General features: G+C 38.9%; 1 protein-coding gene across 6 annotated transcripts in view; it reads right to left on the reverse strand.

Annotated features, from left to right (window-relative positions):
• Positions 1-2,429: 2,429 nt before the first annotated feature.
• SMIM7 (small integral membrane protein 7) overlaps positions 2,430-25,180 on the reverse strand; it is a 30,725-nt gene continuing 7,974 nt past the window's right edge. For 2 of the 6 annotated variants that reach the window (XM_089496506.1, XM_089496508.1), the window contains exons 3-5: positions 4,844-4,896; positions 3,480-3,570; positions 2,430-2,616 (exon numbers count right to left, since the gene is read on the reverse strand). In XM_089496506.1, coding sequence (XP_089352632.1) covers positions 2,601-2,616; positions 3,480-3,570; positions 4,844-4,896 — 160 coding nt within the window. In that variant the 3' untranslated portion in view covers positions 2,430-2,600. Of the gene's footprint in view, positions 2,617-3,475; positions 3,571-4,843; positions 4,897-25,180 lie in introns of those variants that run through there. The other 4 variants (XM_089496505.1, XM_089496502.1, XM_089496507.1 and 1 more) reach the window with 3 other exon arrangements.

A 25,180-nucleotide genomic window follows, 5' to 3' on the forward strand; every position in this document is an offset into this window, starting at 1 on the left:
ATCGCTACAGAGATACTCTCCTAGGCCTTTGTAGCTCCTCCAGCGCAGTTCTATGGCCAGTGTCTTTCACACGTTGGCCATAGAGTTGCCCTGGCGGACCTAGAGATTCCTCGAGAGAGCACTACTAGGCCTTTGTAGCTCCTCCAGTGCAGATCTATTGTCAGTGTCTGTCGGACGTTGACCACAAAGTTGCCGCGGATGACCTAGAGATTCCTTGAGAGAACACTCTACTAGGCCTTTGTAGTCCTCCCGTGCAGTTCTATGGTCAGTGTCTATTGGACATTGACCAGAGAGTTGTCCTTTGGGACCTAGAGTTTCCCAGAGAGTACACTCTACTTGGTCCTTGTAGCTCCTCCAGTGCAGTACTATGGTCAGTGTCTGTCGGACGTTGACCACAGTTTCCCTGGAGGACCTAGAGCTTCCTAAAGAGAACACTACTAGGCCTTTGTAGCTTTTCCAGCGCAGTTCTGTGGTCAGTGTCTGTTGGACATTGACCACAGAGTTGCCCTGAAGGACCAAGAGATTCCTAGAGAGAACATTTTCTAGAACTTTGTAGCTCCTCCAGCGTAGTTCTATGGCCAGTGTCTGTCAGATGTTGAGCACAGAGTTGCCCTGGAGTAAGTAGAGATTCTTGAGAGGACATGCTACTAGGCCTTTGTAGCACCTCCAGCGCAGTTCTATGGTCAGTGTCTGTTTGACATTGACCACAGAGATGCCCTGGATGACCTCAAGATTCCTAGATAGAACACTCTACTAGGCCTTTGTAGCTCCTCCAGTGCAGATCTATTGTCAGTGTCTGTCGGACGTTGACCACAGAGTTGCCCTGGATGACCTAGACATTCCTAGAGAGAACACTCTACTGAGCCTTTGTAGCTACTCCAGTGCCTTTCTATGCTAAGGATCTGTCGGACGTTGACCACATTGCTGACCTGGAGTACCAAGAGGTTTCTAGAGAGGACACTCTACTAGACCTTTGTAGCTCCTCCAGCATAGTTCTATGGCCAGTGTCTGTTGGACGTTGACCATATAGTTGTCCTTTGGGACCTAGATTCCCAGAGAGGGCACTCTACTAGGTCCTTGTAGCTCCTCCAGCGCAGTTCTATGGTCAGTGTCTGTCAGACGTTGGCCACAGTTTCCCTGAAGGACCGAGAGCTTCCTAAAGAGAACACTACTAGTCCTTTGTAGCTCCTCCAGTGCATTTCTATGGCCAGTGTCTGTCGGACGTTCAGCACAGAGTTGCCCTGGGGGACCTAGAGATTCCTAGAGAGAACACTCTACTAGGCCTTTGCAGCTCCTCCAGAGCAGTTCTATGGCCAGTGTCTGTCGGATGTAGACCACAGAATTGTGCTGGAGGAGATTCCTAGAAAGGTGTCCTTTCAGGTAAAAACATGGCGTTTTTGTTATTTGCAGTTTTTCCATATTCAGAGGAGTCTTGTGCCCATAACCCCAGCGAATATGGAGGGACACGTGTACACCTAAGTGGTGTCAAAATGGATTGTTTTTGCAGTGCAGATGCAGTTCTAGGGATAAGAGAGACCACTCTAAATCCTACAGGGCTTGCTACAAGTGCATTAGTTATGCATCAAAAAAACACATTATCTTCTCTCTCCTCTTCTTCCCAAGGCGATTTCTGGAAATATACACTTATAATTGTTCATCTGTCACCTGGAGATTTCTTTTTGTCATAAGTCAGGAAACATCACCTCAGTACACCTCACTGTACTGGATTTGACTTGTATTTGCATCGTATATTGGGTGTATTTCTATACAATCTTTTAAAAACCAATCTTTAAAGAAGTCCATTTCCATCAGCAGCCCCTCTTTCTAAGCACAAATGTGGCCGAATACTTAAGCCGAATTGGTCCTGAATCCCCTAAAAAACAGAGAATTACAATTATGTGTGTTTACAAGTATGTGTGTTTAGGTTTAATTTTTTCAAGGGCAAGGGAAGGCTCCATATTCAACTTAAGATAAAGATGGTCTTTAGGCTAGAGGGTCTCCCTACGAAGGCCACAGGAGTCTCCTTAGAAAGGAATGTCATGGTTATTAAATGTCAATGTGGGTTTCTCAAAAACTAGTGATGCCAGACTAATCTCTCTATTTATCTGTAGAGCTAAAATCTTGGTAGACCCAGAGCAATGGATGCAAACTACAGGAAAAAAAAGATTGCGTCTAAACATTAGGAAGAGCCTCCCGAGGGTAAGGGCTGTCCAACCGTGGAAGACCATTGCACCACTGGAGTGTGGTGGAGTCTCCTTCTTTGGAGATTTTTAAACTGAGGCTGGATGACCATCTTTCACAGGGAAGGCTCGGACTGTGTATTTCTGAACGGCAGAAGGGAGTTGGATGGCCCTTGGGGGTCTCTTCCAACTGCACAATGCTATGAGTATGATTATATACTAAAAAAACAACAATTATCTGCTCAGAACAAGGGTTGAACCATTCCTTTAATGCTCAAAGAAAAATAACAGGAAAGAGTTTAATGTTAAAAACATGGGAAGTCTTCTACTTGAAAGGAAGGTAGTATTTCAGGCTGAAAGTCATCCCCAAAGTAAGAGATTGCAACATTTACAGTCACCAGCTCATTGCACCAAAGGTTTTCAAGATCCAAATAGCCTAGAGGAAGACAACAGAAAGACAGGTTACCAACCCTTTTATCTTATTGATATTCATATACTGCTTATACCCCAAGATATCAAAAACACAATGGTGTGTACCATGATAGTGAAATACACAATATAAAAACAATACAAGAAATCAAGATACATTTACACTGTCCATAAAACAGAAGATAGACTGGGCTGTAACAGTCCAGAACAAGCAAAGTCTTCAACATACATCCCAAAATAAAAATGTGGCAGCTTGTTATCAGTGGGAGAGTATTCCATATAGTAGGTCCCACCACATCACATGCCCTGCTCAAATAAACCCAGTCCACACCAGCATAGACTGAACCTCATGAGCATACCACTAGCAGGGAGTTTACAGTTGACTTCAACACCCAGTGAGTGTCTCAGTCTGTATCTGCACTGCATAAATAATGCAGTTTGACACTGCTTTAACTACCATGGTATTATGTGATTTATTGTTTGTTGTGGCACCAAAGCTCTCTGACAGAAGGCTAAATAGCTCCCAAAACAACAAATCCCACAATTCCATAGCATGGAGCCACAGCAGTTAAAGCGGTGTCAAACTGCATTATTTATGCAGTGCAGATGCAGCCTGGGAGAGATATTTATGTAGCAACAACAAAAATCTGATTAAGTACCCTTACAAAAGCCCCACAAAGCAGACCAACATTATATTACCACAAAGGGAAGACTGAGGGGAGCTGTGGCTAAGAATTTTTCAACCTCTAGCTTCTCTTGCACAGTTTAAATGCTGTGAAGTACTAAACACTTCCTAAAACATCCAGACAAAGGTTGGGAGACAAAAAGGGCAGAAAGAGAACAAAGGCTTTCCCTCATTCACTTACTTACACAATCATGCAGAACATCATGAAGATATTCCACAGGGCAATGAAGATCCGGAAGTACCGCAGGTTCAACAGAAATTCCCTGATGTTATCACCTGGGGCCAGAAAGGAAACAGAACATGATATTCCACTACCCACACCCCACTCCTTCCATCTACAGTATGTGCTTTTAGATACACTGGCAGCAGTCACTGAAAGTAATAGTAGCTTTAGTGGGATCCACAGTGAGAAATTCTGTCTACTTAAAAAGTGTAAAAATGTACTTTCTGCTCTGTGTCTGAGGGTAACTGCCAAAGGAGTGTCATATTTATATTTGTTTGTTTATTCTACTGTATTAGGTACCTATATCCAGGACCCTGACACCTGGGATTCATTCTTAGGTTAAGTAAAATTTTCCAGCATGAAAGTAACACAGGCTGGTGACAACACATCATGGAACAGAAGTGATGCAATTCCTCTCAAGAAATAATAATAATAATAATAATAATAATAATAATAATAATAATAATAGGATTTATTTATATGCCACCCAATCACTGGGAATCTGAGTGGCTTACAACAGAGGGGATAATAGACGGTTCCCTGCCCTCAGGCTTACAATCTAAAAGACGCAACACAAAAGGAGAAGGGAACGATGAGGGGGGTGGGGATCAGGTCCAGCATTCTTCTCTCCCTCTGAGGCTTGGACCAAGGCAGATGGACCTGAGGTTGTAACAACAACCAATATGAAACATGTCTCAAGAATGGGATCAGGCCCTACTAATGGAAATGTCCATACCCTACCACAATTTATGATTTGGTAAACTAATTTATGCCTCTATCTTTCCACCAAAAAAAGTGCCCAAGGTGTTTAAAAGTGTCCACTCATAAAGATGAAGGCCTAAGATGAATCCTTGAAAGAGAGGGAAGATTATCAAGAGTTTAGCAGCCTCGGTGTCACTTCAGAAGCAAAAGTGGCACTTTGAAGCTGCCTAAATGGAAGGCTTACTGGGAAAGCAGTGCTAACCAGGAGCAAAATCAGCCTGTTTTCCTGCTGGAGTGTAGCATCCATTTCTCCTGCAAGAAAATGTCAGGCCTGGGAAGATTCTCACAAACTTCTAAGACCAAGAAACGATCCTGCACTTCACTGTGGTTGCTTTGGAGGTGTGTGGCCCCATGTGAAGGTGAAAGCAACAACAAGAGTCCAGTGTGACACCTTAAAGACCAGCCTGGTGTAAGCCTCTATAGATGACTGCTGCCCCCAACTGCTTCATGCTTTAAAATGCCACCCAAGACTAGCACAGCCCCTCCACAGAGATCACGGTATGAAAGTTGTCACAGAGGAGGAGAGAAAGGGGCGACAGACCCCGCAGCAGCCTGGGCTCATACCTGTGGTGAGTTCCCTCACTTCCTCGCCAAAGCCTTGGCTTTCCTTCTTCTTCCTGAGAGGCAGAGACACAAGGATTTACTATAAAGGGTGGGAAGGAAGGAAGGAGTTCCATCTATGCCCATCTGCCACCAGACTGAACCACAGGAGAGCACTCTGGCTTCAGCGGGGCTTGGATTGCAGTTCCCAGAATCCCTCACCTGCATAGTCCTTTTGCTTTTAATAATAACAATAATAATAATAATAATAATAATTTATTTTTAATTTTAAACTTTTATTGGAATTAAAAACATTTTCATATACATCAAAATAGTATTTTTGATATTTCCTCTTTATAGATACAATATTAAACCATTTTTTTTTAAAAAAGGAAGAAAATATATCTGTTCTAAATCATTTAAACTTTCTTCTAGATTGGTCTACTTCCTTCTCCACTGGTCTTCCCCTATACTTTCTCTACTCTGGTTTACTGAACTCTTATATCACTCTAAATATTTTTACCTGTAATCTTAATTTCTCTATCTGACTATTCCCCAATTTTAAGTTTATTAGAGATTCTCCACATTTCCTACTTACCTACCCAAAAACTAAATATAATTATTATATATAACTATCTAGACATTAACTGTTCAGATACTAAAGAAAAAGGTGGACATTAAATTGTAAATAAATATGCATATATATACAAATTATTCTTCCCTCATCTGGCACACATCTCTGTTCATTTCATTTTGCATGTATTTAAACCAACTTTCCCAGTTCTCCTCAAATGATTCTAGGGATTTATTTTTTAGCAAATACATCAGTTTATCCATTTCAAACGGTTCCATCATTTTGAGCTGTCATTCTTCTACTGCAGGACAGTCTTCTTTTTTCCAGCGTTTAGTGTATATAATTCCAACTGCAATAATTGCAAATAATAAAACCTTTTCATCTTTCCGTTCAATTTGGTTGCTATTTATCATATTCAGGAGATACATTTTAGGCTTCAGGTCTTCTTAGAGGTTAAGCATTTTCTTTACTTCAGTATGAATATTATCCCAAAACTTTTTAGCCTCTACACAATCCCACCACATATGCATATAGTTACCTACTTTTTTCTGACATTTCCAACATAGATTTTGGTTTCTTTTAAACATCTTTGCCAATTTGAATGGAGTAAGATACCATCTAAACATAGACTTGTAAATATTTTCCCTCATGTCTGCACTTATCAATTGTTTAATTTTTCTCTTCCAAAGCCTTTCCCATTCCTCTAATTGGATTGCTTCATTTAAATCTTTCGCCCATTTTATCATATACTCCTTAATTGTTTCTTCTTCTAATTCATATTTAACTATTAATTGATATAAATTTGAGATTCGTGGGGTTTTTTTTTATACTTTAATATTTTTTCCTCTTCAGGAGTACCTTCACCGATTCCAACCTCTTTCTTATCTTTCACAAACCTTGCTTTAATTTGTCTATAAGCAAACCAATTTATAGAATATCCATCCCTTATTAACTCCTCCTGTGTTTTCATTACTCTTTTCCCTTTTTCCACTTTTGTAATATCTCTACATGTTACCCAAATGTCTGATTTAAGTTCTTCTCTTCTAAAAAAGGCTTCATTTGAAGAGGTCCATAGTGGAATTTTTAAGAACACGAATTTCTTATATTTATTCCATATTTTTACCAATATTTTTCTGATCCAGTGGTTATTAAAATTGCTGTCTAACTTAACTTTCTCATACCATAAGTATCCATGTGGGCCAAATTTTAAATCAATGTTTTCCAAATTAATATTTCTCCTATTATCAAAAGTAATCCAATCAAATATCCAATCCAAAACACATGCATAGTAATACCATCTCAAATTTGGTAAAGCCAATCCACCTCTATCTATCAAATCATATAATATTTTCATTTTGACTCTGGTTGTTTTTTTTTTATTGTTCCATATAAATTTTGAAATTTCTTGTTCCCAAATTTTAAAAAGTGTGTCATTTGTTATGATTAGTAGGCTTTGGAAGAGAAAGATCATCTTTGGTAATACTGACATTTTAAGTAAAGCTATTTTTCCAGTCCATGAAATACCCAATTTTTGCCATCTTTTGAGATCCATTTTTATATCTTTTCATGTTTTTTCATAATTGTTTCCAAACAGTTCTGTATTTTTTATTGTAATATTAATCCCCAAATATCTTACCATTTTTTAAAATTTGGAATCCAGTTCTTTCTTTTAAGTTATTTATTTCTTCCATTGTCATATTCATTGGTAATACTGCTGTTTTTTCTTTATTAATTTTTTTTAATTAATAAATTTTTTATTGAAGCTTTGACTCACACAAACAAACAAACATACAACAATTCAAATATACAAATACATACATATTAATCTTCAGCAATACATCATCACCGGATTAAGTAACTAATTCTTCACATCATTCATCTACACTCTTCTTACCTTCAAAACTTACCCTTCTTCTATTCTGCATTATTCTATTTCTCCTTTCTTTAGCTCTAAAAACATCCTTCTTTCTTAACCTCCCTCTTACCTACCCTAATCTCTCTACTAGCCTACCGTTCTCCTCCCCTAACCTACTCTGATGAGACCTAACTCCATGACACTAACCTCCCTCCCACACTTACTCATACCTTCTTCAACGTACTGAAACTTTCTTTCTTCCAACCTTTCACTCGGCTTCCCTTCCTCTTCAATACTGGTTGCATAGTGAACAATATGAAAGAGGAATTAATTTCCTACTTTAAGATAAACGAAACCCAAGATGTTCAATCTAAAATAGTGTGGGATGCTGGGAAGGCAGTATTTCGAGGTATATTAATCAAAAAAGCATCCGAAAATAAAAAAGTGAGGGGAAAAAAGGAAAAAGAGCTACTGAGGAAACTTAAAGAGAAAGAATCCCTTCTGAAGTCTAACCCCACAAATCATAAAATTAAAAATGAAATAAAAATCCTCCAAAAACAGACACAAAGTAAAATCTGTTTAGAGATAGCTCGGGACCTAAGGAAATCTAGGCAACTTAATTTTGAAAACGGGAACAGAGTGGGAAAGTGGTTAGCAAGAAAACTGAAAAGACCGAAAGAACAGAGAGCTATTACCAAATTAAGGACAGATAAAGGATTGATTACTTCCCGAGAAGGTATTGAGAAAGCCTTCCGAAATTTTTACAAGGATTTTTATAAAGACCCTGGTGAGAAAAGGGGTCAAAACTTAGCTTTAAAGGAATATTTAAACTCTAAAATCAAATTTCAAATTCCGGATGAGGATAGAGACAAGCTAAATGCAGAAATATCGAAACAGGAGATACTGGTTGCAATTGGTAACCTGAAGGAGGGCAAAGCCCCAGGCAGGGATGGCTTTACTCCATTATTTTATAAAAAATTTCAAACGGAGTTGTTAAATCCCATGCACAAGGTATTTAATCAGATAGAGTCAGAAGGCATTCCCCCTTCGTGGGAAGCAGCAAGTATCTCTCTCATCCCTAAAGAAGGGAAAGATCCCCTATCAATTCCTAACTACCGTCCAATAAGCCTCCTAAATGTGGACTACAAAATTTTTGCTTCTATTCTGTCATCCAGACTTAAAGGCATCTTAAATAAGGTTCTCGGTAGAGAGCAGAATGGCTTTCTACCGGGGAGGCAAATAAAGGACAACATCCGGCCGATCATAAACTGCCTTGAATATTATCATGTTCACAATGACAAGAGGTGTGCAGTGATTGCCTTGGACATGGAAAAGGCCTTTGACTCTTTGAGATGGGATTTTTTGTTAGAAACTCTTCACCATATAGGATGTGGGAAAACCTTTATAGGCCAGATAAAAAATATTTACAACAAACAAAGCGCTTTGGTTATGGTAAATGGGGAATTAACTCCCGAATTTGGCATACAACGGGGGGTAAGACAAGGTTGCCCTATAGCTCCATTACTTTTCTTGATTGCCATGGAAGTCTTGATTTTAGCTATTAACTTAAATAAAAATATAAAAGGCCTGAAGAAAGGGGGTTACGAAATAAAATCCAGAGTCTTCGCGGATGACGTTGCCCTAATATTGGAGGAACCAAACCAAAGTATAGGACACCTACTCCACGAATTAGACCGTTTCAGTTTTTTTTCAGGATTAAAAATAAACAAGAATAAAACGGCCATGTTAACAAAGAACCTAGCGAAAGAGGAAGTGGAACTTTTAAGGAAGGAATCTGGCTTTATAGAGGAAAAAAAACTGAGGTATTTAGGAATCTGGCTTGCAAAGGATAATCTGAAATTGTTTGAAAACAACTATACTGAGATGTGGAAAGGTATCCAGGATGATTTGAGAAGGTGGAATCGTTTAGATCTTTCTTTATTGGGGAGGATAGCCACTATTAAGATGGCAGTTCTCCCTAAAATTATGTTTCTATTGCAAAACCTGCCAATCATGATAACAGATAATGTCTTTAGAAACTGGGAAAGTGAACTTAGAAAATTTGTTTGGAGAGGACAAAGGCCCAGAATTAAATGGTCTGTGTTAAAGGACGCGAGGCAGAAAGGGGGATATTCCCTCCCAGATTTTCGTATCTATTATTGGGCTTGCAGCTTGGTTTGGCTGCAATCCTGGATTAAGCTAAACGACCCCTTTACTTTAAATTTGGAAAATATCCAACTGAGATATGGCTGGCATGCTTTTTTATGCTATAGAAAATGGAAAGATAATAAGGATTTTGATAACCACCCATTTAGGAAGTCGTTATTAATTACATGGATGAAGATAAACAAGCTTTTTTATTTTAAGTTACCGTTATGGACCTCCTCACAAGAGGCATTTTATGGGAGATGGCATACCAATAGCAAATGGCTCATATATAAAAATTTACTAAACTCTGAGACTACAGGGAAACCCATCCCCAAAACAAGAGAAGCGCTATTAGAAGAGGGGTATAATTTATCATGGTTTAATTTTTTTCAAATTATGCAAAAGTACAAAGAGGACGACAAACTAATTGGGATTGAAGATTCCTTTAATGAATTAGATGAGATTTTATGGCATACAGGAAAAAAAAAAGATAGCAAAGTTATACAAGTTATTATTGGATCGATCTTTGGAAAAATTCACTGTTAAAGATTATATGTTGAAATGGGCTAAGGACATAAATAGTTCTATACAAATGGAGGAATGGTAGTCAGCCTGGAAAAGGACAGAGAAGTTCACGGTAGGACAAAACTTAAAAGAAAATCACCTTAAGGTAATGAATAGGTGGTATGTTACCCCGTGGAAACTAAAGAAAATGTCTAATATATCCGATGGAAAATGTTGGAGATGCCATGCAGAAAAAGGTACACTGTACCATATGTGGTGGTCCTGTCCGGAGATCCAGAAATTCTGGTCATTGGTACATAAATCCTCACAACGGATATTAGGTATCCAAATTCCCCTGAACCCAAAATTATTTCTTTTGAATATTACCTCTGTTCTAGATCCTAAAGACGAACCACACAATTGGAGATTAATTTTATATTTAGTCACTGCTGCCAGAATTGAGATAGCGAAATTATGGAAATCCAGCACTGTTCCCTCATGGGATAGCTGGATGATGAGAGTTAACGAATATAGAGAAATTGACGTTATATCATGTTATGTCCAAAACCGGAGTAACAATAAGAGGAAAGAGGATTGGAAGAAAGTATTGGTACAATGGGAAAAGGAATGGAATTTGGATATTTCCTTGATCGAACTGTAATTTATTCAATATTGGCTTTTTGAGGAAGGGAAATTGGTCTTTGCCCTATGGGGATAGGAAAATAGGCCTAATCCTATAAAATTTCCTCCTCTCTTTTCCCTTTCTTTCTAGATCAGCTTACAATTGGACCATGAGGGACTTTACTCAGTCCGTACTCACTATTATCTTTTCGAGGACTCAGCACAAGATAGCTTTGATGTGTCAAGTTTATTAAGTTGGTACTATTTTATGTAAAAAACAACCTTAAAATCTCTTGGTCTTTCAAACTGACCGAGAACATGATGTATTAAGATAGACAATTATTGTAATTTTTGTTTACTGTTTGATTGATCTCTTGGTAAATCCAACAATGGACTTGGGGTACCACATTTAGACTCTGGCCATCATATTCGGACTTTGGGTTATATGAAAATAAAAGATGTTAGGTAAATGGCCACTGGAAGAATTCAAAGGAAGACGAATCGGGAACTGAAGAAATTGTTTTATTTGTTGATTTGTTTAATGGGAATTTGCTATACTTTTTGAATGTACTATTTTATGGAAAATTTAATAAAGATTATAAAGTAAATACTGGTTGCATAGTTCCTCCTACCTATGACTTTCGTTTATCATCTCGTACCTCCATTTGCATTTTTCAGACTTCTAACAAAGTATAATAACTTGTGAGAATTGAGTAATCTTGGTACTGCTAATCTAAACTTATTTAAATCCATTATCTCTCCCTCGATCCCTGTTATATACAATTAATATACCAATGTATAAAAATAAATGTTTAGGGCAGGGGTAGGCAACCTTTTTGAGCCGGGGGCCGGGTTGCTGTCCCTCAGACAACTGGGGGGGCCGAAGCTGGCGGGTGGAGTTTCCACCCTCTGGGGGTGGGGCCGTATGCTGGGGGTGGAGCTTCCACCCTCCAGGGATGGGGCAGCATGCTCCGCCCCCGGAGTGATAACAATCATAATAATAGTTCCAAGCATGGAAACTACTACAAAGCAATTCAAAAAAAAAAAAAAGAAGAAGAAGAAGAAGAAGAAGAAAGGATGCACACTGTCTCAACCCAGAAAGGCACAAGGTGCTGAGAGGGGATTTTGCACACACACACACACATCACGCCTGTCTCTCTCACACACAACCTCCCCCTGACTCTCACATACACCCTCTCTCACACAACTCGCTCTCTCTCACACACAACCCACTTCTCTCTCTCTCACACACACACACGCCAAACCCTATCTAACACACACAACCACCCCCTCTCTCACATACACAAGCCACTTCTCTCTGTGTGTGTGTCTCACACATACACACACACAAAACCCATCTCTCTCACACACAACCTCCTTCTCTCTCACACAACCCACTCTCTCTCATACACACAACCCACTTTTATTTCTCCCTCTCACACACAACTCACTTTTCTCTCTCTCATACACACATACACAACACATCTCTCTCACACATACAACCTTCCCTTCTCACACACCCTCTCACACAACCCACTCTCTCACACACAACCTACTTCCCCCCTCTCTCTCTCATACACACACACATATACACAATTCATTCTCTCTCACACACACACAAAACACACCTCTCTCTGCCCCTCCTGCTGTAAAATGAGGGGAGGCCCTCAGAGCCGGAAAGGAGGCGGAGGAAACCCGCGTTGGCGTCCTCGCCGGCTCTTTCCCGGCTTCTGAGGGGCCTCCCCTCATTTTACAGCAGGAGGGGCAGAGAGAGGTGTGTTTTGTGTGTGTGTGAGAGAGGCCGGAAAGGAGGCGGAGGAAACCCGTGCTGGCGTCCTCGCCGGCTCTTTCCCGGCTTCTGAGGGGCCTCCCCTCATTTTACAGCAGGAGGGGCAGAGAGAGGTGTGTTTTGTGTGTGTGTGAGAGAGGCCGGAAAGGAGGCGGAGGAAACCCGTGCTGGCGTCCTCGCCGGCTCTTTCCCGGCTTCTGAGGGGCCTCCCCTCATTTTACAGCAGGAGGGGCAGAGAGAGGTGTGTTTTGTGTGTGTGTGAGAGAGGCCGGAAAGGAGGCGGAGGACACCCGCGCTGGCGTCCTCGCCGGCTCTTTCCTGGCTTCTGAGGGGCCTCCAAGCCCCTCAGAGGCCGGAAAGAAGGCAGAGGACACCCGCGCTGGCATCCTCGCCGGCTCTTTCCCAGCTTCTGAGGGGCCTCCAAGCCTCTCAGAGACCAGGAAGGAGGCGGGGGACACCCGCGTGCACGTCCTCGCAGGCTCCTTCCCGCTTCTGAGGGGCCTGCGCGAGAGGCCCAAGGTCCCACGCGCCTGCCCCACGGGACCTTTGGCGGCGGCAATTGGTAGCAGGACCGAGCAGGGGCCGGTCCCAATGGCTCCGCGGGCCGCATGCGGCCCGCAGGCCGTAGGTTGCCTACCCCTGGTTTAGGGTATAAAAATATTATGCCTATTGTGTATCCCAGGTCTTCTGCAAATATAACAATACTTTCTCCCATGTTTGATCAACCTCATTAATTACTTCTCCTCTCAATATAAGGGTTAGTTTATCCATCTCTATGGCTTCGTACAAGCTCAACAGCCATTCTCTCCTGTCTGGGATTTCATCTGATTTCCATTTTCTGGCTAGTGAAATTCTTGCTAAAGTAATTGCATAATAAAGGATTTTATCATGTTTCCTCTCTATATCTCCGCTCATCATATTCCTAAGTACATCTCTGGTGACTTTTGTAGTGTGATATCTAATATGTCTGATAATGTCTTGTTTATCATATCCCAATATTTCTGAATTTCTTTGCAAGACCACCAGCAATGAAAGAAGGTACCCTGTTCATTTTTACACTTCCAGCAAATAGGGGAATTACCTTTGTAAATTTAAGAGATTTTGTAAGGTGTTAAGTACCAGCGAAAGTACATTTTGTAAAAAATTTCTTTCATCCTTTGTGAGGCCGAGTATTTAGAGGTATGATGCCATACTCTCTCCCACTTTGCCAGTTCTAAGTTGTGTCCAATATTTTTTGCCCAATTTATCATCATATCTTTAACCACCTCTGTTTCCATTCTTTCTTGTAGTAATAATTTATATATTTTCCCAATTGTCCCCTTTGTGTATGATGTGATAACCTTGAAAATTTCAGGTTTGCTATCTTTTCTAACAAATCCAATCAGCTTTTTATCCAACCTCCATCTCTCCAAAATTTGTCTGTATGGAAACCAATTAATTTTGTATCCTTCTCTAATTAGTTCATCTTGGGATTTTAATTTGACCTCATTTCCATGTATTTTCAATAAGCTTTTATACGTGAGCCAGTTCTCTTCTTGTATCATTTCCCTTCTTTGAAATGCCTCTTGTGGTGAAACCCAACTTGGTAATTTTATCATAAATCTTTTTTTATATCTCTTTATACGTCCAATAAAGCTTCCCTAATACAATGATTGTTGACAATTTTATTTATTTTATCTTTTTCGTATGCCAAGTAAGTGTGCCAGCCATAGCGTAGGCCTTCGCCTTCCACCGCTAGCAACCTACTATCTTTCAACGTTATCCATTCCCTCAACCAGGTAAGACAACAGGAATCATAGTATAGTTCCAAGTTCGGAACCCCTAAGCCCCCTCTCTGTTTTGAGTCTTGCAAAATTTTTAAGCGAACCCAGGTTTTTTTTCCTTCCCATAGAAAGGACATTATCTCTTTGTTTCAATTTTTGAATGTCTTCCTAGATATTGGGATGGGAATCATTTGAAAATAAAAAATTAATTTGGGGAGAATCGTCATTTCAATTGCTGAGATTTTCCCTAAAAAAGATAAATTTAGTCTGCTCCACCTCCTTAAATCTTTTTTTTATTTTGTCCCAAATGATCTTATAATTGTTATCAAACAAATTTATGTTTTTGTTAAACGTATTCCCAAGTATTTCACTACTTTTTGAGTATTTATTCCAGTAAGTAAATTCAGTTCATCCTCCTCTGTTTTAGATAAGTTTTTTGTTAAGAATTGAGATTTTTCTTTATTCAATTTACTCCCTGCTATGCAGCCAAATTCCTCTATTTCTTTGTCAACAATTCTACACTGGAAATGGGGTTATCTAATATTACTGCTAGGTCATTGGCATAGGCTCTAACCTTATATTTATGATTTTTGATACATAAACCTTTAATATTAGTTTCTCCTTTAATGGTTTTTAAGTGTTTCTATCACTAAGACAAACAGTAAAGGGGAGAGGGGGCAACCTTGTCTAGTACCTCTTTGGAAGTTTTGGGTCCTTAGTCCATTTACACATACCCACGCTGATTGAGTTTTATAAATTTCTTTTATCCATGTCTCAAATTTATTTCCTAATTTCATTTTGTCTAAAATTTCGTATATAAATTCCCAACTCACTGTGTCGAATGCTTTTTCAAAATCTGCGAATAGGATTGCTAGCTTCTTATCTCCATGTTGCTTATAATATTCCAAAATATCCAATATAATTCTTATGTTGTCTCCCATAACCCTACCAGGTAAAAAACCTCTCTGATCAACATCTATCCATTCCTGCATGCAGTTTTTCAATCTCTTGGCCAATATATTTGAAAAAAAATTATAATCTAAATTAAGAAGAGATATGGGCCAGAAATTTTTAGGGTTTGTTAAGTCTTTACCTTCTTTTGGTATTACCACTGTATTTGTTTCTGTCCAATTCCTTCTTTCAATATGGCATTCATAGTCATTTTTAAAGGGTAAACCAATTTGTCTAAAAAAGTTTTGTAAAATTTTGCGGTCAACCCGTCCAGCCCTGGAGCCTTTCTGTCTTTGCAATTCTTTATAGCCTCAGCAATTTCTTCATTAGTGATATCTTCGTTTAGTTTCTTTAATTGCGATTCCGTTGGATTGCAAAAACTAATTTTCTCCAAATATTCTCTAATATTTAGCAATTGTGTGGGTTGTTTCTTACAGAGTTCTTTGTAATATTCTTGAAAGCCCTCCTGAATCTCATCTCCCTGGGTCATAGTCCCTCTATTCATCCTGATTTCCGTTATTATAGCTTTATGTTTCTTTTCTTTCAACTTTGTAGCCAGCCATCTTCCAATTTTATTCAAATGTTCAAACGTAATTTGTCTTACCTTTTTTAGGTTTTTTCCTATTTCTGTGGTATTTTCAAAATCAATTTGTTTTTGTAATACCTTAATTTCATCCCTTATTTTTTTGTTGGCTGGGTTGATTTGCAGGATTTTCTCATTTTCTTCTAGTTTCTTCATTAATTGTGCCAATTTTTCATGGTTTTTTTCTGTTCATTCTAGAATTCTGTTGTATTGAATGGCCTCTGAAGACTCCCTTACCTGCCTCCCATACCATTATAGTTTTCGTTTCATCTTGAATATTTTCCTTAAAATAGTGGAAAATAATATTCTTGGTATTGACAACAATCTCTTTGTCTAGTAATAGATCATCTTTAAGTTTCCAAGTATAACATTTCCCACCATCCTTCAAATCTATATGTACCGCACTGTGATCAGAGATTGTCCTTGGAAGCGTCCCAATTTTATATATGTAATTAAGTAGAGGCTTTGATAATAGGCACAAATCTATTCTAGAGAGTGAGTGATGCCTCTCAGAATAGAATGTGTATTCTTGATTGTTCTTATACATATGTCTCCATCCATCAAACAAATTCATGTTTTTTACCATGTTAAAAAAAGATCTAGGTAGTTTCCCTTGATTTTCATCTATTTTTTTTGTCTGATTTCCTGTCAATTTTTGGTTCTATCACCCTGTTAAAGTCTCCCATAACTATCACATTAATGTGATCATATACTGAGATTAGATTGTTTAATTTTTTGTAAAATCTGCTTTTATTTGTTTGGGGGCCGTATATTCCTATTATTATAATTGTTTCTTTATCAAAATCAATAGATATCCCTATGTAGTGACCTTCAACATCGTTAAAGACTTCCTTCGGATTCAAACTCTCTCTAGCGTACATTACCACCCCTTTGTTTCTATTCTTAGCCGCTGAAATGAATTATTTCCCTAATTTTGGAGATCTCAAGAGTTTTTTGTCTTTCAGTTTAATACGGGTTTGCTGTAAGCAGATTAAACTACATTTATTTTGCTCAGGGTGTAAAAATTCCGTTTAGTAGGGGAGTTCATACCTTTCACGTTCCATGTGATTATTCCCATTTTTTAATAAATTTAAGTAGAACTTGTATATATAAAGAATGGATTCAAAAAAGTTCAAATCTATTTATTAAAAGATTTATCCTTAGTTCAATATGTCTAATTTACTCCAGAAAAAAAAATCCCACTCAATTCTTCAGTATGTTCTGTATTGGGTTCCTCTTCTTCTTCTGTTGCACCTTCTCCTGTTTGTAGCTCCTCATCCCCTTGAGTTTCTTCACCAACTTCCTCATCACTCAATTTTTCTTCTCTTCCAGCCTCCTCTATTTCTGTCCAGTATCTTTCCCAGAACTCTCGTGCTATTTCTACTGTAGATAAATTAAATTGTTTTTGACTCCACAGCACCGAAAGTCCCTCAGTCTTCGCCCATCTATAGGAGATCCGATATTTCTTTAGAGCAGGGGCCCCCAAGCCCGGTCTTGCCACCGCCGCCACCTCCTCCACCTCCTCCTGGGCTGCACGACCGTGCTGCCCTCCTCCTCCTCCACCGTGTGAAGGAGGAAGAGGAGGGCCACGCGGCCTGGGGCACAGGAGGAAAAGGGGGAAGCCACGTTAAGTAAAGCCATGTGAAATGCACAAATGTGCTGTTGTGTGTGTTTTGGAATGGAGGTTGGGTGTGTTTGGCCAGAAAGGGACCGAGGAGGAGAGGGCGGGCACACGCCTCCTCCTCCCCACGGGGCTTCGGTGGAAACTCTGCCCCCGGCATGTGGCCCCGCCCCCGGAGGGTGGAAGCTCTGCCCCCGGCATGTGGCCCCGCCCCCAGAGGGTGGAAGCTCCACCCCCCTGGCTACGGCTCCCCAGTTGTCTGAGGGACAGCAACCCGGCCCCCGGCTCAAAAAGGTTGCCTACCCCTGCTTTAGAGAATCTGTTAGAAATTTGTATTCCTTTCTCTGTTTCAGAATCTTTGGAGGTATGTCTTTATAGATATGAATCTCGTGTCCTTGAATTACCAGTCTAGTTTTGTGATTTCTCTGTAGAAGTGTATCCTTTATCCTTTTTTGTATCCAATAAATCACGATGTCTCTTGGGAGTTTTTTCTTTTTTGCCACTCTTGAATTCAGTTTGTACATCCGGTCGCCCTCCCAGTTGAATTGCTGCACTGGTATGTTTACATATTTTGCTAAAATTGGTGTTAAAAATTCATACAGGTCTTCGTTTGGCTGTTCAGGGACACCTCTTAATTTTAGGCATAGTTTCCTCATTTTTAATTGCATTTTTAAAGGTATTTCTTGTTCCTCTATCTGAGTTACCGACAAAGTCTCCACTTTCTTCTCAAGTTTTTTTGTTACTGTTTCTAATTTTTCAATTTTCCCTGTGATTTTAATTACATCCTTATTAATCTTGTCCAAGTCTTGTCTAATCAATTTTGTTTCCAATTTTAATTCTTCAGACATCCCTTCTCTTGAATCCCTTATTTCTTGTTGAAGCTCTCTTTGTGACTTCTTAATTGCTTCCAACAATTGGTTAAATTGGTCGTTGTTCTTCGTGCTTGTTTCCACTGAGTTTCTTCTTTGGCTTTCATTTGCTGCTTTAGCTGCCATTTTCCTAGTTAACATTAATTAAATTCAGTAATTTAAAGTTACCTTCTTTCCCTGTAGCAGAGTGTTTTATTTCTGTCCTTGAAAATGTCCTATGTGGGAATGTCCCACATTCTCTACCGGCGCTTGAATCCTTTATATCCTTTTAGGACCCCTATGTCCTCCTACTTAATTTGAATTGAAACTGAGTCTTTATTATTTTGGCTTTAAGTTGGTACTTGAAGTTTTCCATATTAATTTATGTCTTTATCTCTAGTGGTCAGCAGATGGCGCTGCAGATTTATTTTCGATTTTGGTATTTAGAAAATTATTTTAAAGCCTATCCATGTTTCACAGCTGTGGCTTATTTTAGGGCTCTCTCAAGTGTCTTCTAAGATAGCAGGTGTTGCTAAGAACTTGTGATCCTTTATAAAATTCTCTTCACAGCCTTCAAACCTAAGTAACTGAACAGCTGCTACTTTGTGTGGAGATTATTATCTCCCTATCCTATACCAAGTGACCTTGAATTAGCAGCAGTGTTTGCAGGCTATAGCTTCAGCTGGAATGGAAATAGAACCAGTCAATGACAAGAACACAAAATTATTAATTTTGTAACCGGCTACTTTACCAAATTTTTCTAATGTTTTCATTAATATATCAATACATTTGTTTGGATTTGCTACAGTTAAGACAAGGTCGTCCACGTATGCCCTCAACTTACATTCTTCACCATTCAATTTATATCCTTTTATCAGATAATTTCCTCTAATATCATTTAATAGAATTTCCATCATCAATATAAATAAAAGTGGGGACAGTGGGCAGCCTTGTCTTATCCCTCTACTAATTTCACATGGCACCGTTCTTTCTCCGTTTATCCAGATTCTGGCTTCTTGTTTTTTATATATAGCTTCGATCCAATCCTGGAATTTATCATCAAATTTTAGTTTCTTCACTAATTTATACATTAACTGCCAATACACATTATTGAATGCCTTTTCCGCATTGATAAAGATCATAGCAAGTTTTTTGTCTATTTTGTTTTGGTGAATTTCAATTAGATTTATCAAATTTCTTATGTTAATTTTAATCATTCTGTTTGGTAGGAAGCTGGCTTGATCCAAATTTATCCAATTATTCAATCTTTCTTTAATCTTACAGCCAATATTGGAACAAATAACTTATAATGCGTGTTTAGCAGGGCAATTGGCCTATAACTTTTGGGTAATGTTGGATCTTTTCCCTCTTTAAGTATTAAAGTAATATTCGATTGTGACCAAGTCTGCCGGACATTACCTTTCTTTATATCATTCATAATTTGTAATAGTGGAATTTTAATATGTTCTTGACATTTTTTATAATATTCATTCAAAAAACCATCCGGGCCTGGGGCTTTCCCTGTTTTACTCCTACTTATTGCCTCAGATAGTTCTTGTATTGTAATCAGTTGGTTCAGTATTTCTCTTTGTTCCTCTGTAAGTTCTTTTAATTTTTGTCAATCCATAAATTTTAAAATTTTATTTTTATTTATATTTGGTTCTTTTACAAATCTGTAAAATATTGTACAAATATTTTCTTAATATAATGTTGATTGGTAATTAATTCCCCCCTCTTTTATTGCCGCAATATTTCTTTTGGTTTTCTTTTTTCTAATTTGATATGCCAATAATTTCCCCACTTTATTTGCCGATTCAAAATATCTTTGTTTTACAAATTTCAATTTTTCCCCATCTCTTCCACTAATAATGATATTTGTTTTTGTATATATTTAATCTCTAAAGATAGCTTCTTGTTTTTTGGTTCTTTTTTCAAAAAATCTTCTTTTATTTTTAATTCTTTATTTAACTTATCCAATTTTTCTTTCTTTTTCTTCTTAATTTCGGCTGACTTTTCAATCATCCATCCTCTAATAACAGCTTTATGTGCGTCCCAAACAGTTTGAATCGGGGTTCCTTTATCTAAATTTTCAACAAAATATCTCTCTATTGTAGTGTTTAACTCCTTCATACATTCCTCTTTTAGTAATAAGTTTGTATCTAATCTCCAATTATACTCCAATTTTTTACCCACTATTAAATTCAATTGAACTGGGTTATGGTCAGACAGTATTCTAGGTAAAATCTTTACTTCATAAATTTTAATACGTAGATACCTTGACAACAAAATCATATCAATCCGGGACCAAGTTTTATGTGGGTTGGAGAAGAACATATAGTCTCTACTCCTCCCATATTTCACTCTCCAAACATTTTCCACTTGTAGTAATTCTTTTAGATCAAAAAATTCCTGAGATAGTTTTCCCGGAAGTTTTTTCTCCTTTTTTTGAAAATCTGTCCAAAACTGGATCAATCACTCTGTTCCAATCACTTGTTGCAGAAGCTTGGATTTTAACTCCTTATAGAATTTATTTTTATTTTCAAGCGGACCATATACCCCTACTATTAACATTTTCTGCCCTTTATTCAATATTTCAATTATAACGTACATTCCCTCTTTATCGTGATAAATTTCTTTTGGTTCAAGATTTGGCTTTATATACAATGTTACTCCTTTTTTTCTAAATTTAGAATTAGATGTAAAAAGTAAACCCAATTTAGTGCATCGTAAATGCTTTTTATCTTTTTCTTTTATTCTCGTTTCTTGCAAACAGATTATGTCCTGATTTAATTTTTATAGATAATGGAATACCTTCTTTCTTTTTTGGAGAGTATTTAATCCTTGAACATTCCATGTTAAATACTTTAGATACTCTGCCATTTTCAAAAATGTATCTCCTGAATAAACTTACCACCAATTTATTTAAAAAAGAATTTTATTATATCATTTTTCAAATTAGATTCAAATATAAAAACAGAAACAGCAGTAAGAATTCTGGAAAATATACCATATTTTCCTGCGTACAAGATGACTTTTTAGCCTAGAAAAATGTTCCCCAAAGTCGGGGGTCGTCTTGTACTCCGGAAAGCCCCTGGGTCCTCAAGAGAGCCCTCGGCAGGGAAGGCTTCTCTCAAAGGCAAAGGAGCATCCTCCTCCGTTCCCTCCCTCCTTTGCTTTTCCCCCTCCCTCCCTCCCTCCCTCCCTCCCTCCCTTTCTTTTCCCTTCTCTCTCTCCCTCCCTCCCTCCTTCCTTTTTTCTTCCTTTTCTTCTCTTCCTTCCTTGCTCCCTCCTCTCCCTTCCCTTCCTCCTTTTCCAAGCGGCAGACAGCAGAAGGTCTCTCTACCTTCCCTCCTGACTCGCAGTGTTGCCAATGTGGTGACTTTCACACAAAAATGGGGGTTTAAAAGAGCTTTGGGTGTGATTTTGGTGCCTGGCTCTATTTCAGGGCAGATTTAGTGACTTGCCCATTTTGGCTCCAGCCCTGACTCAGAGCCAGGCTGGCAAGAGAGCAACCAATCCTTTGGAGTCACACACTCACAGTTTTCAGCCAATCTGAGAGAGGGCTGGAGAGTGGTCGCCACTCCACCCTCAGAAAAGGGTCTCTCTCTCTCTCTCTTAGCCCCTGAGTCCCTCTGAGAGCTAGGCTACAGAGCAACCAATCCTGTTTGGATGGAGTCACACTAACAGCCAATCAGAGAGAGGACAGTGGTTGCCCCCCCCCCGCCCCCACAAACTACAACTCCCAGGATTCCCTGGTTTTTCAAGGGAATTGCCTCCATGCTTCCAGATCCCAGCCACAGAGAATGAGTCTACAGTATATCAGTGTTGCCAATTTAAGTCCACTTCTGCAGGTGCATTTGGATTTAATAATAACAATAATAGTGATGATGAGGATAGAGAGATAGATCTTGTAGCACCTTTGAGACTCACTGAAAGAAAAGTTGGCAGCTTTCCTAGACTTAAGCGTACTTCCTCAGATGCATGGGAATTGTAGTTCATTGTGGCACCAGAGCTCTTTCTCACAAAACTACCATTCCCAGGGTTCCCTAGCACTGAGCCAGGACAGTTAAAGCAGTCTCAAACTGGATTATTTCTGCAGTATGGATTGGACCTTGAGCATTTTTAATAACTAAGGTCCAAAACACACTGCAGAAATAATCCAGTTTGTGACCACTTTAACTCTCCTGGCTCAGTGTTAGGGAATCCTGGGAATTATAGTTTGTTGTGGCGCCAGAGCTCTTTCTGATAGAGAAGGCTCAATGTCTCACAAAACTACCATTGCCAGGGTTCCCTAGCACTGAGCCAGGGCAGCTAAAGCAGTCTCAAACTGGATTATTTCTGCAGTGTGTCTTGGATCCAACTCAGGCTGCATCTTCACTCCAGAGACAGACAATCCAGTTTCATACCATTTTAACTACTATGGCCCAGTGCTATGAAATCCTGGGAATGACAGTTTGTTGTCACACCAAAGTTTGCTGATAGAGAAGGTTAAATGTCTCAGAAAACTAGAATTCCCAGGATTCCATAGCACTGAGCCAGGGCTGTTAAGGGGTTGTCAAACTGGATTATTTCTGCAGTGCAGTTGCAGTCGAACATGTTTCTATTTGGCACAAAGTTTCCTGGGCTTTGATTCCAATAGGAGCCACTTGAACTGCCACGGCTCCATCCATACAGAATCCCTGGGGTTTGTAGTTTGGAGCAGTGCCCCCCCCCCCCGGCATTCTTTGGGCAGAGAAGGCAAAAGACCTTATAAAACTATAGATTCTAGGATTTCAATAGGATGGAGCAGCAGCTCTTAAAGTGGTGTCAAAATTCTAAAGTGTAGATGCACCAAGAGGAAGGGCGGGAGGAGTTGTCGAGGCGGGTGAAATAATGTTGTGTATGCTGTTATTTCAAACGTGGCACACACTCCTTCCTCAGAGTGTAGTGGAGTCTCCCTCCTCTTCCTCTCCTTTTCTTCTTTCTCCTTCTCCTTTTTTCTCCTCCCCCCTCTTTCTCCTCTGTCACTGCTGCTGTTGTTGTTGTTGTTGTGTGCCTTCAGCTCCTTTCTGACTTATCGTGGAAGAGAGGGGTGGTCTTATATGGTGAGTATATCCCAAACACTCTATTTTAAGTTGTAAATTTGGGGGTCGTCTTATACGCCCAGTCGTCTTATATGCCGGAATATACAGTAACTCTTCGCTCACTATTTACAGAGAACACTTAATTAGTAAGAAGTTCAGGTTCAGGGTATCTTTAATTCTCTTTTCTTTCTTCTAATTCTTCTCTTCTACGTCTAAGTTCTTCTTGTAGCAGGTCTTGGTCTTCAAACTCAAGCCCTATTTCCTGTAGTCCTTGTGATTCTTCTTCTTCTCCTTGATCTTTTTTGCTACGTAAATCTATAATGGAGTTAGTAGTGCTTACTCCCCCACTTGAGATATCTCCACTTCCACTTTCTCCTCTCTTCTTTCTTCGCTGAATATTGTTTTTTTATTTGAGTTAAAAAGGCTCTTGCTTGTTGTGCAGTGAAAATTCTAATTCTTTTCTTTCTCCACCAGAAGGTCAATCCTTCTGGGATTTCCCATCTGTAGGAAATTCGTTCAGCTCTTAAAAAGAAGGTTAAAGTGTTGTAATCCTTTCTCTTCTGTAACTATCTGCCTGGGATATCTTTTAAGACTTTCACTTCAGTACCTTCATATTGGAATGGATTCTCATTGTGCCAATTCAAAAATTTGTCTCTCATTGATTTCCGTACAAAAAACCCCGCAACATCACGAGGTAATCCTTTTTGTCTTGCCACCGATGAATTCACTTTATATAATTTATCTATTTCATTTTCAAAAGTTTTGGCATCTCTTTCTAAAAAATTTGCAATTGCTTCAATTAACTTTTCATATTTTCATCCTTCTGTTCTGGAATTCCTCTAATTTTCACTGATTTTTCTTTCAATTTTAAATCCAAAATTGCTCTCTCATCCAATTCAGTATCTTCCTTATTTTTGATTTTCATTACTTCAATCTCCAATTTTTCATTTCAAAATACTAAAATTTCTACTTTCTGTTTTGTCTTTTGTAATTCAATATTCAATTTGTCAACTGTTTGATTAAATTCCTTCAAATCTTCTCTGATTTCCATGTTTAATTTCCTTCTTAAAATTTGTCAGTTCCTTTGACAGATTATTCGTAAGTTCTTTTGACACATTTTTCATATTCAAATTTAATTTTTCTATTTTTTCCAAAATTAATTAATTCATATCTGTCACTTTATCTTTTTCCAACGACAGTCTTCTCTGATTTAAGTTTTGAGAAAAGTTAGTCACCTAGAAAGGGTGTGTCTCAAAACTCTATAAAATTCTTTATACAAAAGGCTTTAGTTCTGTTCATAAATCCCGTTATATTTTATACCCCTTTAGTCAATATTTATTTTCAAGCCCCTCCCCTAAAATAGCATTTAATTTATCTCCTAGAGCAGGCTTGTATGTCAAATAACTCCAGTTCCGTCCCAATACCCTATCTCAGTTATAGCATCCAACACCACACACAGTCTGTCTTTTCCTGCTTCTATAATCCCTTCAGTAGTCTCTTAAAGGACTTCACTTCCTTCTTCGTCTCTCTGCTCTTGAATCCTTTCTGTTGCCGCTCTATCTTTCACGTTGTCTGCTCTCAGTCCTCCAATTCTTCTTCCTTCTTCCTTCCGCTCTCTGTCAGATCCGGTGATGTCATGAACTGCTCTAGCAATCTCTCCGCTTCACTTTTCCTCTGTCCACTTCTCAGTCCTCCACGCTCCTTCAGACCGTTCTCTATTGTACTCCTCCTACACGGACGTCTCCCTTTCTCGCAGGTGGGTTTCAAGGCCACTTCAATAATGCACTTAAGACCCACACCTGGTGTGTCTTTCTCTTAAAGCTATATCTCCCCTTTTGCGTGTCCGTCTCAACTTTTCCCCTTAAACAATATTCCCCAGCGATTCCACGGTTTGTCGTCAATAAAACTCAGTCCTATTATCCCAGCTTTAAAGCCCAATATTATACTTTGTTCCTTCACACCAAGAGTCCTGTAGTCCACTATTAAGTTCTTTCCAAGGAATCAGGAGTAGAAATAATCACAGTTTCTCCACACAAAATCC

This window comes from Sceloporus occidentalis, unplaced genomic scaffold (genome assembly GCF_023333645.1).
Source record: "Sceloporus occidentalis isolate IW3139 unplaced genomic scaffold, rSceOcc1.0.p SCAF_91, whole genome shotgun sequence".
Taxonomy (NCBI): Eukaryota; Metazoa; Chordata; class Lepidosauria; order Squamata; family Phrynosomatidae; genus Sceloporus; species Sceloporus occidentalis.